At 46.6% G+C, this 19,868-nt stretch overlaps 3 protein-coding genes across 3 annotated transcripts; 2 read left to right on the forward strand and 1 right to left on the reverse strand.

The window, feature by feature from the left end:
- On the forward strand, positions 1,236-6,492 carry LOC8062774 (probable N-succinyldiaminopimelate aminotransferase DapC). Its single transcript, XM_002460274.2, has 2 exons — positions 1,236-1,660; positions 5,013-6,492. Exons 1-2 carry the CDS (start codon positions 1,403-1,405, stop codon positions 6,162-6,164), a joined length of 1,410 nt encoding a protein of 469 aa, XP_002460319.1. The 5' UTR covers positions 1,236-1,402; the 3' UTR covers positions 6,165-6,492.
- On the reverse strand, positions 12,291-14,293 carry LOC8081042 (junctophilin-4). The gene is made up of 3 exons (XM_021452243.1): positions 13,218-14,293; positions 12,848-13,076; positions 12,291-12,760 (listed from the first exon to the last, which is right to left on the reverse strand). The coding sequence occupies exons 1-3, from the start codon at positions 14,090-14,092 to the stop codon at positions 12,596-12,598; spliced, it is 1,269 nt and encodes a 422-aa protein (XP_021307918.1). The 5' UTR covers positions 14,093-14,293; the 3' UTR covers positions 12,291-12,595.
- LOC110433141 lies at positions 14,559-16,093 on the forward strand. Its single transcript, XM_021454848.1, has 3 exons — positions 14,559-14,958; positions 15,362-15,523; positions 15,612-16,093. Exons 1-3 carry the CDS (start codon positions 14,847-14,849, stop codon positions 15,683-15,685), a joined length of 348 nt encoding a protein of 115 aa, XP_021310523.1. The 5' UTR covers positions 14,559-14,846; the 3' UTR covers positions 15,686-16,093.

Here is a 19,868-nt window from a genome sequence, read left to right on the forward strand (position 1 = left end):
ATCCATTAGAAAATACTAACGGGTGTGTACTGTTCATTGGATCCATTACTGTTAAATATAACGGGTACGCACTATTAATTGGATCCGTTACTATTTAGCATAACGGGTGTACTGTTCACTGGAGGATAACGGTTACACTGTTCACTGGATCCAATCCGTTAGTGTTATACTTAACGGGTGTAGTGTCCATGGGATCCGTTACTGTTAATGTACGTAAATTGTGAGAGAGGCAGTGGTATACAATTATAAGGGTAAGGGTAAGGGGTAGATTAGGCTATAGAATTTTATAATCCTGTGACTTAAATGATTCTATATATATTCTTTTCTCCGTAAGGCCTCGTTCGGTTTTACGAAAATGATTCTTCCTAGCCGCACAAACTGTTCTCAAATTTCAAATTTGTATTAGCCAGGAAATTTTCAGCGCTGTTCTCGTCCTATTCCGACGTAACCCAAACACGGCCTAGGCCTTGATTAGTTCCTCAAAAAATTTGCAAAATTTTTCAGATTCCCCGTCACATCGAATCTTTAGACATATATATAAAGTATTAAATATAGATAAAAATAAAAACTAATTACACAGTTTGGTCGAAATTAAAGAGACGAATCTTTTGAGTCTAGTTAGTCCATAATTGGACAATATTTATCAAATACAAACGAAAGTGCTACTATTCCTATTTTGCAAAATTTTTTGGAAGTAATGTTAATTTTTCTCGTGAAAGATTTCTCCCGGTCAGGAAAAGAAAAAACAGCCAGATCTAGCGGAACACGACAACGCTGACGCGAAGCCCATTCATCACCACGTCCTAGGACTTGTTTAGTTTCAAAAATTTTTGCAAAATAGAAATAGTAACACTTTTGTTTGTATTTGACAAATATTGTCCAATCATGAACTAACTGGTCTCAAAAGATTCGTCTCGTCAATTCGACCAAACTGTGCAATTAGTTTTTATTTTTGTCTATATTTAATATTCCATATATGCGTCTAAAGATTTGATGTGATGAAGAATCTGAAAAATTTTGTAAAATTTTTTGGAACTAAACAAGGCCCTAGCACACGGTCACACGAAACTCCAACCCACTTGTCCGCTACCACCACCACAAAGCGGCGGCATCTGGCACAACAAGCCCACGAGCCCCAAACGAAAAGCTGTAGTACACCACCGCCCTCCTACCTCAAAGCGCACTCGCACAATGCCAAACGGGCCCAACAAACTTGCAGACCCACTCGTCATCCCCACTCACACATCCGCAGCTCGGCATCTCGCTGGTGGGCTGGTGGTGGCACCTCGGTCCTCGCAGTCTACAGCATCGCTGTCGCGCTCGCGCCCGGCCCCCTGCACACCGGAGTCCGGGCGGCGCGGAACGGAACGCGACTCGCCTCGCCTCGCCTGGGGCCGCCCTCATGAATCTGGCCGCCTTTCCCTCCAGCTCCACCACCACCACCACCCTTGCCACGCCCGCGACGCTCCCATGGCATGAGATGCCATTAATAAATTCCTCCGCCACTACCTCGTCATTGCTGCTCCGCCGCTCGCTCTGCGCGTCGCTCCGGAGGATCTCCCACATGGCCTCCTACGCCGCCTCCCCCACCTCCGCGCCCGCCGCCACCGCCTCCACCGAGAACGGCGCCGCGAAGGCGACGGAGCAGCGGCCCGTGCAGGTCCGTGCGCCCGCTCGCCCTCTTCCTTCACTGAAAATCCGGTTCCTGCGGCTGGGATTTGGTAGGCGCTTCCATATCGGGCGCTGTGTATAGATGGGTGTTCAGGAGGCTGTGGGACTTGGGGATGCAGGGTTGGGGGAGCCTCTGAGAACTGAAGCGTATTTTTGACTATTTTTTGGTTTATTAGTGCAGTCATCGATTACTTGAGACGAACGATAATTTATATATAGAAGCGATTCCAGTCCGACTGAACTTAAGAGTCTATGAGATAATCTCTTTTGGTCACATAATCATTTGTCTCCGATAAGGCGAGAATCAGAAGCAGGAGGTTTTGGTCAGTTGGTCACATTAGTCACTTCCCAGTGAACCCGGACTTGATTGGTCGTTGAATCGTTTTTTTCTTCTAGCTTCGGTGGTGGCCCGGAAAAGTAACTGTACAGGTTCTTTTTGTTGTTCTATTGTTACACTTGCTAGTGTGGGTCTCTTTCTTTTAATAAGAGTAAAGTCCACCACCAGTCCTAAACTTGTATTGTCGTGTCATCCCGGTCCCTAAACTCGCAAATCGACCGTTTAGGTCCTCGAACTTGTTCATCTGTGTCATCTAATTTTTAAAATTTTAATTTCTAGTTCTATTAACTTTTAAAAAATATTTTGGGACCCCAAAAGATTTCAATTTAAAAAATTTTCAACTACAAAGTTGTACATCGCGTTGCTGACTACAATTTTGATATAAAGTTTATCGTCATTTGAGCTCATTTAAAAAAGTTATGAGTTATTTTTCTATATAAAGTTTTTAAATTCACTATGTTTTGATCCAGATGAGACTTAAAAACAAGTTTAGGGACCGGGATGACACAATTGAACAAGTTTGAGGACCTATATGGAAGATTTCTAAGTTCAGGGACTAGGATGACACAACCGAACAAGTTTAGGTACCTAAGCGATTGTTTTGCGAGTTTAGGGACCGGAATGACACACCCGAACAAGTTTAGAGACCGGTGATGGACTTTACTCTTTTAATAAATATATAAGCAACCAGCTCTCCTGCCGGTTTGTTGAAGAAAAATGCATGAGGACCTCTACCAATGTAGCCCTTGCTACTGCAATGCATGTAACTGCATGTAATATAGTCTATCACATGGTTGATGTGAGGTTATTTTGGAATAGCGCAGCTTATGTAAGACCTTACCGAGTCAATGTTGAGGGCCTTTTGGTGAATTGGCACCACGGATGTAGACCCAAATCGGGTGTGCCACGTATGTTGGGAAAATTGAATCCATCCAAAACCATCTGCGTCATGATAGCTCAAATAGCACACAGTATATGACATAAAAGAGGGAAGCTATTTGTCGTGGATAAATTTGAGCAGTGTTTCCTCAAATTGTTTTATCAGTCATGCCATTATTCATACAATTAGTTAATGTCAATGAATTTACTTAGTTTTATGTTTCATTGTACTTGAGAAAACAAAGTTTATATGTTTGATTTATTTGTATGATATTGCTAATGAAAACGGCAGCTAGCTAGCTAGCATATTTCCTAGATAGTTTATAGTAAAGCTGAGAAGGTTTTCATCCTGCTGAAACTCTTAATACCCTTATACCCATTTATACTTTGTTCTGGTTACTGACTACTAGAAGAAAAGTGGTGGCACTGCCCTCAACAGGAGTATCAAATTCTTGTGTTGCTTCCTGCACCTATATTACAGATTATTGCTACTACTTTTATAGTTCATGCTGTTGATACTTGATACTTTTTGTATGTTCCTTTTCTCCATCTGCTACTCCTTTATGTGTTTATTACTTTATTAGGCATCTGAAAGACGCATGCTTCTTAGTCTTGCTATTCATTAATTTTCATATTTGAAATAAACCTGATTGCTGATACCAGTCAGCCATCTGAAACTGTAACCCTATTAGGCGGGCCACAGATTCCCTATACGTGCAATATTGTTCTTGCAAGGAATATTTATCCAATAATGTTGTAGGAGAAATTATATTTCAATTCATTATGTAGATTGCTCTTAGGAGCTTTCATGGAAGAATTTCTTTGCTAGCAATACAAAGAGCGTAGACATGATGATGAGCAGCCATGTCATTTATATGAGTTTCCTATCTCATCATGGCCACCAATCAGCATGTACGGAAGTGTAAAATCTGGCAGAGTACTGCAAGCTGTAGACATAGTTTTTACCCTCGATGTTTTCCCCTTCTCAGGCCCTTGGCTGAAAACCAACTGTCTGATGCTTATGAATTCTCCTGTATTTGCTGCTAATTATCACCCTATTCGGCAAGAATGCAGTGATTAGATAGAAACATGCTAAATTTCCTGCATGCAACCTTTTAGCTGTTTGACACATTGTTGTATCGCCATGAAGCCTGAATTTTCCCCTTCTTTTGACATGCCTGAAGTTTGTGAATTAAAAGATTGAAGTAATTCACTGCATAAAGAAGGAAGACATATTGACATAAGAATACTCAGATCACAGCGTGGTGGTTTCTCCTCCCAGAGAGAGGGAGGGAGAGATAGATGTGTGCTCGGTAGACGCCTTCTGAGATTCCTTGGGCAGTCTCCTGTATTTGAGCATGGGGTCAGTATAGCTTACATGATATGCCAGTGCTCCTGGCCAAGTTTTTTTTAAAAAAAGCTACATTTGCATTTTGTGAGACATAATGTAAGCAAAGTAACTTCATCAGGAATCAATCCTCTGTCCATACCTCTAGCATAGGGCTCTGAGGTAAAGCCTACACTAATGCACTATTTCAAGATCTATAGTTTGATACTGCATATAGGTAATAACATTTGTTGACATAAAATCCAGTGGTCCATTCTGAGGTCATGGTTTGCCTACTTTGATTTCTTCTTGCTGTCTCAGACCTGGAAAATGATATATTTAACATTTCAGCTTGACATGAAAGTGCTGTATATAGTATTTGGATTCGTTTACAATTCATAACTAGTAAGTTGAGTTTAGTTTTGGATTCTGGTTGACCATCACTTGATCAATACGGATATGGCAGATGATAACTGATGAGTATTTTGACTTGTCAGCCTGAGGTCTCATGTAGAGTCCATGATCGATTTGCTATTTCCAATTTCCATGCCCATTGTACATTGTATTGAATTCCAGCTGACATCATGAAAGAATATTTTATGAGAGTTTTAGTAATAGGGTGGTCAAAGGAAACTTCTGTTTCAGACATGATTTTATTATGTCTGTCCTTATAGCAGTGGGTTTACTTGCTGTCAAAGTACACTACCTTGACTTTGCAATTTGGTCGTTTTCTCCCGTGCAGGTTGCAAGACTACTTTGAGCTTGCAATTTGACCCTTGTTCGATTTCTCCATTGCAGGTCGCAAAGCGGTTGGAAAAGTTCAAGACAACAATTTTCACTCAGATGAGCATGCTTGCCATCAAGCATGGAGCAATAAACCTTGGCCAGGGCTTTCCAAATTTTGATGGCCCAGACTTTGTGAAAGAAGCTGCAATTCAAGCTATCAATGCTGGGAAGAATCAGTATGCAAGAGGGTTTGGTGTGCCTGAACTGAACTCGGCTATTGCTGAAAGGTTCCTGAAGGACAGTGGATTGCAAGTTGACCCTGACAAAGAAGTTACTGTTACATCTGGATGCACTGAAGCAATAGCTTCAACAATACTAGGTCTGATTAATCCTGGCGATGAGGTGATATTGTTTGCTCCATTCTACGATTCATATGAGGCCACACTGTCGATGGCCGGTGCCAATGTAAAGGCCATTACCCTCCGTGCTCCAGATTTCGCAGTCCCGCTTGAAGAGCTGGAGGCGGCAGTCTCCAAGAACACCAAAGCGATAATGATAAACACACCGCATAATCCAACTGGGAAAATGTTCACTAGAGAGGAGCTTGAATTTATTGCCACCCTCTGCAAGGAAAATGATGTTTTGCTGTTCTCTGATGAGGTCTATGACAAATTGTCGTTTGAGGCTGATCACATATCAATGGCTTCTATCCCTGGCATGTATGAGAGGACTGTGACCATGAACTCTCTGGGGAAGACATTCTCTCTTACAGGATGGAAGATTGGGTGGGCAATCGCACCGCCACACCTGACATGGGGTCTTAGGCAAGCACACTCATTCCTGACATTTGCCACCTGCACACCAATGCAAGCAGCAGCGGCAGCAGCTCTGAGAGCACCAGATAGCTACTATGAGGAACTGAAGAGGGACTACAGTGCAAAGAAGGCTATACTGTTAGAAGGACTAGAAGCTGCAGGGTTTATTGTTTACCCATCGAGTGGAACATACTTCATCATGGTGGACCACACCCCATTCGGTTTCGACAATGACATAGAGTTCTGCGAGTACTTGATTCGTGAAGTCGGCGTGGCCGCTATACCACCGAGCGTATTTTATCTCAACCCTGAGGAGGGGAAGAACCTGGTGAGGTTTACCTTCTGCAAGGATGAAGATACGCTGCGTGGCGCGGTCGAGAGGATGAAGACGAGGCTCAGGAAGAAATGAAGGGCGGGGAAAATTCCATGTGGCTTGGTGATTGCTGAATAATCTGCTACTAGGTTTCAACTGCTCCCGGATGCGTGTACTACCTTTTTTCTAGCAATAGTTATCCCTGTCAGTGACTTCATGCCTAGTGTCTTTACTATTTGTCTGTGTGTAAGCAGATTGTGATGGATCAGGATAGCTGCCGGTACACTTTTGTAACCTACTGAGCAATCTGTGGCTGCTATGTGTTCACCCTTGTTTTTCACAGCCAGTCCTATCATCAGAGTCACAGCGGCCAATAAACTGATCAAACCAAATCCTTGCAACAGTGACATTGTTCTTCTACTTTCCTTCGATCGCTCAGACTTTTTACTCGTCATCGATCCAGAAGTTAGACCACTTGCCTTATTCAGAAATTTATGCAAAATATTAATTCTTTTGTTGTGGTTTGGTTTATTAATAAAAGTTCTTCAATAATGACTTAAATTTGACTATATTTGTATAAATTTTTGGAATAAGACGATTGGTCAAACCTAGAGTAAAACAAGTCAAACGTCTTATAATAATTTGAGATGGAGGGAGTATAACAAAAACATTTTTATTTCATATTTCTCCTATGGGCTAAAACGGTTGTCCAGTGTGGGCCACGACACGCGCTATCCTGGAGAAACTCGTAGCCGTGAGCCCGTGAGACCTTTTAAGGGCACGACGACTTTCGGTTAAGGCCTTGTTTAGTTTCAAAAAATTTTGCAAAACAGGTACTGTAGCAATTTCGTTTGTTTGTGAAAAATATTGTCCAATCATGGATTAACTAGGCTCAAAAGATCCGTCCCATCAATTCCGACCAAACTATGCAATTAGTTTTTATTTTTGTCTATATTTAATACTCCATGCATGCGTCTAAAGATTCGATGTGACGGGGAATCTGAAAAATTTTGCAAAATTTTTTGGGAACTAAACAAGGCCTAAATTAACATCACTAGTTGCATACTTGCATTGCATCCCCGTCGCATGATTCCGCACGACTACTACATCTACACCTGCACTTGTTACATCTCTATCCACTATCCAGCACCCTACACACACTGGCCATCCCGCCCAACCAAAACCGTTGAAGAAAACAATGGCATGGCATGTCATGGAAAAAAAATATATCATTCAATCACTCGAAACGTATGCGCCCATACGACACGGCCATATCCTCTCACGATGCCATATCCCTTCCAGGTTCACACCTCGCAATCAGTCAGTCACCACGCCGGCGGCATGCATGTCTCGTGTCTGTCTGTGCCTGCCCTTCTCTAGCTGTTCTTCTCTCACACACGCACGCATATAGCGACCGGTACAGCGAATAAATACATATTATCTCTCGCGCCATAAGCTGATGATAAGCATGTTCGTTGGCCATGTTGGGGCCCTCGTCAACCCCACCGCCACCGCCAAGCTCAGCACTCAACAGACGATGCCTGATAGAAAGCTTTCTATTAGGCATTTTTTTTTTCGCGATCGGGTGAAGTCTCAATCGTGAAAAAAAATGCCTGATAGAAAGCCTACCGGACAATGATTCCCGGCCGATCGAGTGATGCGTCAGACAAAGGCCGCGTACTTGTAAATTGGATGTCTTGGCGTAGCTGCAGCCTGCATATGGGCGAGGAGGCTGCACCATATGAGCCTTGTCTGCTGGGAGAGCCTGAGAGGCTCCAATCCAATCGAATCCATGCGCTGGTTGCCGACCTCGCTCACATGCTTAGAACTTGAGTAAAAGAGTGGCGTGGATGAGCAGTGGTTAAACTCGATAGAACGGTGTAGTGTAGTGTAGCGTTCCAAGACCAAGATCATGGAGTATTTTTCTCCCATGAGGATTGAGGGGTGTGCAGACGTGCAGTTCCCGATTGGTAGTATAGCTTGAGAAACCGCCAAAAAAACAAAGTGCAGCAGGTTGTGCAGGGTCCCCAAGAGAAGAGACTGACACCGCCAGCATCGAGATGCAATGATCAGACATCCTGGTTATTTTAAGCTACTTGTACTAGTACACTATCTCTATCTTATCTTATCGCCAATTTTTTTGGTTTTGGAAACATTGGCAATTGGGCTGTCTGCTGATGGATGATGAATCAACAGACGTCATGAGCTTATATTAAGCAACATACATACATACACAAATCAAAAGGGACTATAGTATAATTATTTGAGAAGAACAAACAGCTGTGCCATAGGTTCACAAAAAGGAAATGGTGAAGGCTCCGAACAATACGCGCTTTTTTGACTGGAGAAACCTGGAAAACTCTACTACTGTACGATGAAGTCCTGAATTCAACGAAGCTCAGAAACATCTCTTCAGCCCAGGCTGCTACTACTACTTCAGGTCGTTAGCAGCTGGATGTCAAACAGGCGGAATCGCTCAACAAGGCCTTGTTTACTTCCGAAACTGTAGCACTTTCGTTTTTATTTGACGAACATTATCCAATCGTAGAGTAACTAGGCTGAAAAGATTCATCTCGTGATTTACAAGTAAACTGTGCAATTAATTTTTATTTTCGTCTATATTTAATACTCTATGCATATGGTGTAAGATTCAATGTGACGGATAATCTTAAAAAGATTTTGGTTTTTGGATGAACTAAACAAGGCCCAAGTTCCGCTCCCCTTCCTGTCAAGTGTCAACAGTCAGAGAAATCACCCAAGAATTCAGATTTGAAAATTGAAACGTCAAGTCGACACCTCGCCTCTCTTTTCAGGCCTTGTTTAGTTCCCAAAATTTTTCAAAATTTCCCGTCACATCGAATCTTGCGGCACATGCATGAAGCATTAAATATATATAAAAACAAAAACTAATTACACAGTTTGTCTGTAAATCGCGAGACGAATCTTTTGACCCTAGTTAGTTTATAATTGGACAATATTTGCCACAAACAAACAAAAGTGCTACAGTAGCGAAATCCAAAAATTTTCGCAATTCTGAACCAGGCCTCAGTTCAAAAAATGCAGCAAAGCGATATGAATATGATGGCCGCCCGTGTTACCAGGCTCCATGATCCACCACCCACCAACACCGGCACCGGCAGTCAGCCCACACACACGTCCGCCGTCCACCTACCCGGCGCGCCGACGATGCAGACTGGGGGTTCTCTGAACCGATGCGCCACCAACAAACCGGAAACGAAACCGCCGCAGGGTCCAACCTGCGGGCGTCACCACTTTTGACACGGGCCCAAAAAAAGAAAAAAAAACGCTCATTCATCAGCTTTAAATTCCAAACCCACGAACAGCTAGCAAAACCGACCGAATCCACGATGGTTTCCCACACGAATTCGACGAAAATCGTCTGGGTCACGGGTCACCAACAGAGACCCAGACGACCCTCCTCACCGCACCTACTCCATGGACAGGTTTTTTCCTTCCTTCATGTTTTCTTCTCTTTCTTTAATTCGTTCGGTCTGTGAAAGTGACTGTGATGGAGTACATACATAAAAACAACTCCTCCATGTAAAAAAAAAATAAATGTACGCATGCTGTGTTCTTTCTTCCTTCCTGGGAGAGGAAAGCGGGCAAAAGTGCTGTGGCTACCGTCCTACGTACAAAGTGTTGCCTCCAGGCAGAGACGCTAGCGACAGGCGAAAACTACAAGCCAGGCGATGCTTTCCATGGCCGGCGGCTGCGGTCTTGTTTGGATTTCAAAAATTTTTGGATTTCACAACTGTAGCACTTTCGTTTGATTGTGGTAAATATTATTCAATCATATACTAATTAGAGTCAAAAGATTTGTCTTGCGATTTACAATTAAACTGTATTATTAGTTTTTGTTTTCGTCTATATTTAATACTTTATGTATGTGCTGCAAGATTTGATATGATAAAGAATCTTAAAAACTTTTTGGATTTCGAGTTTAACTAAACAAAAACCGCCCCTTAGTCCCGCGCCCTTGTCGGAGCTCGCAGTCACGGTACGGCGCTCCCGTTTTTCTTTTTCTTTTCTAGTCGACGACGATGTCGTCGTATGTTACCTCATGGCTCATGAGTGATGTATCATACTCTCTCGCACGGTCGCAACACGCGCATACTACAAAATGGCGAGAAATGCTAGATTTTTGGTTTTTGCGAGGTTGGATGGCTACCTCACCCTGATGGCGACTGGATGAGAGGGGCGTTTATATATTTGATTTGATGAGGCGTGAATGGGGACGGCACAGAGATTTTTGAGAGCGCGTAAAATAAAGCGAGAAAAAGGGGTCAGTGTGTGCGACCTCGCTTCTCACGCAAGCGAGCATCATGAAACATGGTGGTCTAAATCGTTTCTTTCACGCAGGAAAGAAACTCACACATTATATGAATGAATAGTTGGAAAATGAAAGTGAGTAAACGAAATGATAATATTCAGTCCGAGATGCCCATCTTGTCGTGCGATCAACATGTCGCGATGATTGAGGAACCTGGTGAACCTAGAATTAATAAGCAGGTGATAATGCTTTTGTTCGACCCCGTAACCGAGCTTAATTAGTCGATGTGACGAGTGTGACCAATTATGATGTCTCGAGCCCGTTGCTCCGTCCCGTAGACAGAAGAAGAAAGAAAAAAGAAAAGCAGGGAGGGGAGCAAAGAGAAGCACGAGTTGGAATTGGATTGTACGCTGCTTTCCATTCCAATCACAGGGTATACAGCCAAACAGAAGAAGCTGCTCCTGGCGGCTGGCCTGACATAAAACCAGCCGCCGTTTTCTTCAGGCCGCCCGTCTTTTTGGCTCTCAAGCTCTTGCCAAGCATAGTGGCCGGCGGCGGCGTGGAAAAAAAAATTATGATGGACTTGCTTTAGGACTGCATGATGGCGTCAGATAAGATCAAGCTGAGAACAGATAGCACAAGGATTATTCTCTCCAAGGACACATGAATTTGCAAGTGATCGTCCGTCATCAATGCCTGCGCAACAAGCTGCAGACTTGTATTCTTTCCAGACTAGCTTATCAGACAAAATCAGCACTACATTTCAGCTATGGAAAAGTGTTTTTCTCTTGTAACAAATTAGCAACAGCCGAAAATCAGCCAAGCGAATCTTCATGAACGATTCAGCGTAGCAACTGCAAAATTCTTCAGCGCATCGAAAACAAGTCCCAGTTTCATTAGCACGCTCCGTCAAAACTCCAGAGCAGTCCTAAAAAAACACTCCAGAGCAAAACAGAGGCAATTTAAGTATCACAAGCTCCGAGATTATCTCCTGTTCGGTCTGTACAAGATCGAGGTCACAAAACACAAGTCTGAGTGTTGAGCCTGTTGGATGTGTCTAGCCGTCAAGGATACATACAGTTTCTAGGTTAGAGCAGCTGGGCCATGTCTGCACGTTCGCATGTTCATGCTCCTGAACTCGACATTTTACAGGTCAACCCATTTCATTACCACACTGCTCCCGAAGCATATATGATATATTACTACAAAGAACAATGATCGATAAGAACATGTATACGGGGACAAAAGGTTCAGAATTATCACCATTTCTGACACTATGGAATGAGTGACATATATCTCACATGATGCAGTGCAAGGATAATTTAGAGAGAGAGATGGGCATAGCTGGCTGTCCTGATGCAAGAAATTGAAGCAACAGGGGATCCCGGCAACCAAACAATGCGTTGTGCCAGCTTCACATTTCCGGAATCCTTTCTCCAGCATTCATGCCCCCTGTGGTGCAAAAAATCTGAAGCAGACACCAGAGCCAGGGGACCCCAAAGCTACGAATGAATGAATTGCTCTCCCTAGGTTTCAAATCAAAAACACAGTGGGCTCAGGTGCAGAGAGTGGAGTGGATCGACAACACAGGCCACTGGAAATTATTTATGTCGTGTGTGCCCTACTACACCACACCACCAGAGATGCAAGTTGCAGGACAAGAGCAAGAGGGAAATTTACAGTCCCCCATGTGCACCACCAAGTACATTTGCAAATTGAGAATCACTGCACATGGGAGTCCAACTAAGCAGTCAAGATTTAGGTTGGAGCAATGGAGACGCAGATGCAAAGCAATCACAGGAGTACGTACTATACTCCTGTGACTGTGTGCAGTGCCCTGCACACATCCACACAGATAATTTAGGAGTAATAATAAGCAGTGAATGATAATAATAAGCAGTGAATGATAATAATAAGCAGTGAAAAGGGCATTGGAAAAAACTCGCTCTTCCATTGATACACTTGGATCTATGTACAGTTACAGCTTGTTGCAAGGAAGGGGGGAAGGGAACCTCCGATAGCCATGGCGATATGGCAGAATCAGAGCCGTTTCTTGCCAATGGTTTTGCCAGCTCTGCTCTTCGTCAGCTCCCGTTCGTTGCTGAACCCTGACTCGGAGCACGCGGTTGTGCTGCCCCGGTCGTCTGACCTCACTGATTAGTTATTGTCCTTCACTACCCTAATGTACAGTTAGAAGAAGGAGAGGAGAGGAAAGAAACATGGTCTCGCACACAATTCACACATAGGTGTCACAAAATTTCCCATCCATCCTGTTCTGGACTGCCTTGATCGCCGCCACTCGAGCGGCTGTGGCCGCCCTGTTGGCAGCCATGACCGCCTTGTGGACCTGCTCATCGACTCTAGGCAAGCGAAATGCGTTCTCCGAAGCTCGCTGAGCGGCCTGAATGAATGGACAAGAATGCAACAACCATAAGAAAATTTTGCAGAAGGTAAATTTCAGTCAGACAGACAGAAAATTGTTGTTTACCTGTACGGCACGCTGAACAGAAGGATCAGCGGGGGGCAAGGGGGTCCTGAGAGTCCCAGAATCCCAGTCCCCCGATCGCTTGTCGCCATTCCGGAATGTGTACATCCCAAATCCCTGCTTCTTGCCTTCGTGCCAGGAGCCCTCGTAGCAATGGCCATTGGCGAAGCTGTAGACACCAAACCCGTGGATCTTGTCCCCAAAGTACTCGCCCGCATAACGATCGCCATTTCTGAAACGAATTTGAGCAAGCACGATCGAAATTAGCAACCCGTGTTCAGAGTTGATGCAATAGCCAAGGAATGGATGAGCGTGTCAGGTTGGAATTGGACCAAATCAAAGCGCTGGATTTCACTAACAACCGCCCGCCCACCTGAAATGGTAGCTCCCGAGGCCGTGCTTGACTCCGCACTTGAATTCCCCGACGTAGGAGCTGCCGTCGGAGCAGGTCTGCGCGCCGATGCCGTGGCTCTGGCCGCCGGCCCACTCGCCCGCGTAGCAGTCGCCGCTGTAGAAGCGGTAGACGCCGTGGCCGTGGCGGAGGCCCTGGCGGTACTGGCCGCGGTAGCGGCTGCCCCGCGCCCAGCTCTCGATGCCGTAGCCGTCGTACTTGCCGTCGACCCAGTCGCCCTCGTACTTGCCCTTGCCGAAGAAGTTGTAGACGCCGCTGCCGTTGCAGCGGCCCTTGTGGAACTCGCCCTCGTAGCAGTCCCCATTGCTGTAGAACTCGACGCCCTCGCGGACGACGCGGCCGTGCGGCGCGGCGGCGGCGGCGGCCTTGTCCGCCCGCTTCTGCGGCTTGTCGTCGTCGTCCCCGATGAACCACTGGACGGAGCCGGAGCCGGGGGAGCGGCGCAGGCGCAGGCGTCCGCGGAGCAGGCGCGCGGCCCCCGCGGCGGCGGCGAGCGCAGCGGCCGCGGACGCCGCGAGGAGGGCGAGGTGGTGGCCGTCGCCGCCGCCGCCGCGGAGGAGGAGAAGCAGGAGCAGGAAGGCGAGTGGGAGCGCGAGGACGAGCAGCGGGTGGGCGGGGCCGCCGAAGCCGCCCGCGCCGCCGGGGTGGAAGTGGTGGGGCGGGGCCTTGGGGTGCGCGTGGGCCTTCTTGTCGTCGGGCTCCGGGTCCTCGACAACCACGGCCTGGAACGAGGAGCAGTTGCGCACCGTGGGCGAGCGCAGCAGCGAGGACGGCGTCCGCGTCAGCTTGCCGGCCCCGGCCCCCGGCCCCGCTCCGCCGCCGCCGTGGCCGTCCATGCCTCGCCGCCGCCGCTCCCCGGGCCCGACGACTCCCTCCCTGTCCTCAATCTCTGGCGGATCTCCGTCTCAATCAAATCAAACCAAATCCCTAGAGCAGACGCAAGCGGGGGCAGGCACAGGCAGAGGATGGCAGATCGAATGGAGCAGAGCGGGAGTGGGTGGAGCGGAGAGAAGAGAGGAGAGGACGGAGCGGAGGGGTCTCTTATAACCACCGCGGGAGGGAAGGGGAAGGGGAAGGGGAAGGTGAGGTGACCAGCTCCGCGTGCGCAAGCGCCGACCTGCCCGTCCCGTCCCGTCTCGTTCTCGCTGACGCGTGGGCCCTATCGGCAGGGGGATGTTGGCGCATCCCGCGCCGCGGTCCCGGCGGGGTGGTCTCGCGCTCGCGGCTAACGGACTTGGTTTGGTTGGCCTGGGCGGGAGACGCGCGCGCCCGGAGGGTGCGCCCGCTCGGTCGGGCCCGACGACTGGAGGCTTTGGTGGCGCTTGGCCGCTTGCGCAGGCGGCGGGCTGCGAGCCGGGGAGGAGGCGGACGAGCGGAGCGGAGGGGAGGCTGTCAGTGGGTGGAGGTGGCGCCCACCGAATTCGGATCTGGGCATGGAGATGGAGGGAGCGAGGGAGGCGTCGTCGTGTGGTGCGGTGACGTGAGTGCGTCCAAGCTTTGGGCACGTGCCGCGGGGCGCTTTTTTGCTAGCCCGGGACCAGGCCGGCGCGGGCCACGGATTGGTGGTTGCCGGGTTGGGCTGCCACTGGGATGGGATGGCCGGACGCCCGGGTCCCGACGCCGGCCGGACGGAAGACGCTGCGCGCGGCGTGGCGCCGGTGGGAGAGAGGCGACACCGCGAGAGGGACTCCACGCCAACTGGGTTTGTCTCTCTCCCTCTGCTTCCCTTTGGAGTGCTTCGCCAATGGTGCGATTGATTAGGAAGTGGAATTGTGGAATGTCATGGCATGAAGCAGTGATGGTTGATTTATTATGAGAGAAAAAGATTTTAGATCCAATTTATCGACTATGAGGACCCTCCTCCGATGTAGGACATGTGGCGCTTGATCCAATCACACAACCAACAAGAGAGATGCCTCCTCTATGGCACATTGGCTCCTATCGGTTCCTTGTGTAGTCGTATACACGTAGCTCCAGTGTGACTCTTTGGCTCTAAACGTGAACACAACTCCTATGTAGTTTCTACTTTCTCTTGTACATCATACACAATGCTCCTAGACCTGAACCCGACTCCTATATGATTTCTATTTTCCCGTGTACACTAGACCCGACGGTCGAAGTCAGTGGCGACGGGCCCGTAGCCGCACAAAACAGCACCAAGTCATCATACGCCGCCATGAGCATGCGCAGCTGGCCACCACCACGAGGACCTCCCGCAGGAATAGCGTCGGTGCCTCATCCTCTGACAGGTGACCCAATAAAGCAAGGTCAAAATTCAAACTTGGTGCCTCATCTAATTCATTCGTACCTAATAAGAAGGGTTCTAACTTGTTATGCCTTTGTCCTTGGAGGCAGGTCGGCATCGTGGTGCGGCCAACGATGGTCTAGGGCTGGATGTGCTCAAGGGTGGTGACTCTATGGGCGGCTAGACATTGTCTCGTGTGCAAACAATACGAGCTAAGAACAAGCTGGCCTAGGAACAAACCTCGCTGATTAGCCAGCTTGGAACGAGCTGACAAGTTCCTCAGACGCCTATCTTGCTGGTCACACGGCATCATGCCACTACTCCCTCGGGCACCCTGTCTCGCATTGGCTCCTCCTCGCGTGAGTCACGCTATCTCACTCACAACATCCTCACACCTGGATGCACCACGCCTCCTCCATGCTAGGCCATGTAGTTGCCCTTCCTCACCATGTTGCACAGCCTCCCCGTTGTAGGTCCTCTGTCGTGGCCTTCTTATCGGACCACCGTCTTGCGTCACTCCTCAAGAAGGGCACTCACAATGTAAGACTATATCACAGAGTCCAAGACAACTAATTACATATTATTTATGGTATTTTGATGATGTGGCAGCATATTTATTGAAGAAAGAGGTAGAAAAAATAAGACTTCAAGTCTTATTTAGACTATAAATCCACATTGTTTGAGGTAATAAAAAATTTTAGACTCTATAATAGAGTCTGCATTGTGAGTGCCCTCAGAAGCAAACGCAAAGAGAAGACATGAAGAGACTTTGTGCGTTTCCATCACTTTTTGTGCTATAAAGGTATCTACATATAGTTTTCGGACCTCATAGGTAAGTTTAAAAAAGAAATGGCAAAAAGAGTAAGCCAGACTTTTTTGGACCAAGCAAGTAATTTTCTCTTTTCTGTGGTACCTATAACTAAATTACACAAGCTAGGGGTAAACAAGCAGCTTAAACTTATTAGAAATTAAATTTATATCAATATTTAATATATACCAGCCACTTTTTCATACACTGGATCTAGATAACTAAGAGTTTTTACACGTTACACACGCCTTCAACATCATCGGTGCTGAAAAAATTCTCTCTATGCCAGCGTTGGCAATTTGGCATGGACGCTTCTGCTACATGGATCCACGTCATACAATGCTTGCTGCTGAGCCTGTGAAAATTGCCAACAATTCTTTCATCATCGAGAAAAATAAATGACTTTAGTAATGTGTTTTTGGTTTTAGCATCGACATCAATGCTCTAATATTCTCTCTCTCCTATGTCAACATCGATAAAACACAATATATTACTAGTCTTATACTATCCATTCTTAATAATTACATTGTCCCTTCAATCTCTCCTGCAGTCATCAAATACAGCATGCTCACTTTTTTTGACTGTGAAATTAATTAACCAAGTGATCAAGCGGACGACCTAATAAAGAACTGAAGCTTTGGATATGTTTTTTTTTTGGAAAACAACATAACCAAATACTATATATAGTCAACATAAAGCCCTAGTGAAACTTTGATTTGCGAATTGAAACTTGCAACAGCTGTAACTTTGTTGCTTGGACGACGACGTTGTCATATGTGAAAACAGGTTAGATGGAAAAGACACGTTCAACCAGTCTTGAGAGTGCCTTCATAAATGCCAAATTGCCAATAGTTTGTAATTTAGTCTTGAGAGTATTTAATAGGCTTCACACATGAGTTAGCGGTCAAACTCCCGCTGAGAGCGGAGACTTTGTCTATTAGCAACGATGAATCCTCGCCGGCCAGCGCTAGCGTGAATCCATTTGACACAACACAACCTCGGTGTCATCGACGTTGCCTCTGCCGGCTGCCTGTGCCTGCGCTCACTCGGCCGAGCGCATTGATGCGGAGTAAATTTGGTGCTGGACGGCCAACGACCTGGCCGAACCACGTCCGGCCGCGGCGTGCGTCGTCTGATTCGTCAGGACTCACATCACATCTCATGACGGTCGGCCGGCCAATCCGTGGCCACCTCCGCGAACACGGCAGCAGCAGTCGCTCGAGAGGGGAATTCGGCCGCGGATCCGGATGCGGAGCGCCCGGCGCGGCGCGCCCAGGTTGGTATACGTAGTACGTACGGTGTGGGGGGCGCGGCGCGCGGGCGAACCCGCAGGCACTAGGCACAGGGGGGCGAACGAATCCATGGGCGACGCCGACTTCGGGGCGTGCGTGGCCGCGTGCAGGCCAGGCCGTATAGGCCGGTATCTTGCAGCGTGCGGTAGGCTTTGGACTTTGGGGGAGTCTCTAGGCGTGGACGACGACGACGACGGCACGTCGAGCCTTGTTCTAGAACGGCGGCATGGGCGGTAGCGGTACAAAAATGGTTTGGACCTTTTGGGGGTACAGTAATTATTATGCCGTCATGGCGTGCGGTGATGGACCGCGGACACGAAGCCTACCGTCTCCGCTCGCAGTGACGTCGTCACGCATCGGTACCAGGTGGGAAAAAAAAATGCATCTCTATGGATTTGGTTTTCAGCTACGACCTGAACTCGAGTCATTTAGCAAGGGAGGATCATCTCCTTGGCAAATCCATTCCAAAATTTTCAGCAAGCAGGTACGCTCCAGATGAACGTTAGGCGTGCTTCGAGGGGATACCAATATCTATGTTACCATGAAGGAAGGAATGCTCCTTGCACGCAATGCACCATGGCCACCACGGGAGAAAGAAACCAATGGAGTGGACTGATTGACTGAATGGCCGTGGGCAGCATCACGGACCACCGATGGTCCACAGCATATACTACCTGAGTATTTTCGGTCTCCAGTGCTCCACGGCTCCACTCCATCTCCATGTCTCCACCCACTCATCAGTCATCACCACGCCAAGCAAAGAGGCGGCGGCCGGCGGGAGCTATCTTTCGCGTCCTTGCGCGAGATGGTCAGTGATCAGATAGCCTTTTTGCACACCTTCTTTTTTTTCTCTCTTTCTACTGGAGTGGCCCATTTTCCTCAAAAACTGGAGTGGCCCATACGTACGAGTACTGCACATGCTCTGACAAACCACGCACTCCTGTTCGGGTAGTCCTATTACCCAAAATATCTCAGGTCTTGTTTAGGTCTTGTTTAAGTTTAGGCCTTGTTTAGTTACCAAAAGAATTTACAAAATTTTTCAGATTCTTCGTCACATCGAATATTTAGACGCATGCATAGAGTATTAAATATAGACGAAAATAAAAACTAATTGTACAGTTTGGTCGGAATTGACGAGACGAATATTTTGAGTCTAGTTAATTCATAATTGAACAATTTTTGTCAAGTACAAACGAAAGTGCTACAGTGTCGATTTTCCAAAATTTTTTGGAACTAAACAAGCCTCCCAAAAATCAATTTTTTCAGATTTCTCGTCATATTAAATCTTGCGGCACATGCATAAATCATTAAATCTAGATAAAAATAAAAATTAATTACACAGTTCTTCTGTAAATCTTTATCTTTAAAGCCTAGTTACTTTATGATTGGACAATATTTATCAAATAAAAACGAAAATACTACAGTACCAAAATAAAAAAATCTAAACAAGGCCTTAGTCACTATAGTATACTGAATTTCATTAAAAAATTACTCAGAATGCAGCCCGTGCCTTCGTCATTTGCGGCGTACTTAATTTTAACCGCTGAATCCGGTAGAAGCTTACGGTCTTGTCCCTCACAAAGCAGTATGGCCGTGCACACAGGGAGGAACCGCGGCCTTGTTTAGTTCACTCCAAAAACCAAAAAGTTTTCAAGATTCCTGTCATATTGAATTTTATGGCACATGCATAAAGCATTAAATACAGATAAAAATAAAAACTAATTACACAGTTTGTCTGTAAATTGCGAGACGAATCTTTTGATCCTAGTTAGTTCATGATTGGACAATATTTATCACAAACAAACGAAAGTGCTACGGTAGCGAAATGCAAAAACTTTTCGCATCTAAACAAGGCCCGCACTTGCTTTTGCATTTGCAAAAAGGAGAGGCAGAGCCAGAGGTATAATTTGAGGCAGATGTACCCATACTTTTGTTTGCAAGAAAGACTGACTGAAAGAGCTAACAACATTTCAAGCACAAACATAGAAAAAGATCGGCAGAAATCACTGCATATATAGAAACAGGATACTCCAAAGTCCAAAGTATAACAACAACTGGCATGTATTGCAGCGGATGATCCAAAGCTGCAACACGGTATCGATTCTAGAAGAGAATAATACTAGCAGCAGGGAAAAGACAGGAATGAAGCAAAGCATCGATACTGATTTCAGTAAAAACGAGTGCGGATTTCAACTCGCACTCGTCACTCACCGACGTACTAGTACGTTGCACAAAGAACACGCACTTCGTCCTTCCTTACGACGAAG

This window comes from Sorghum bicolor, chromosome 2 (assembly GCF_000003195.3).
Source record: "Sorghum bicolor cultivar BTx623 chromosome 2, Sorghum_bicolor_NCBIv3, whole genome shotgun sequence".
Classification (NCBI taxonomy): Eukaryota; Viridiplantae; Streptophyta; class Magnoliopsida; order Poales; family Poaceae; genus Sorghum; species Sorghum bicolor.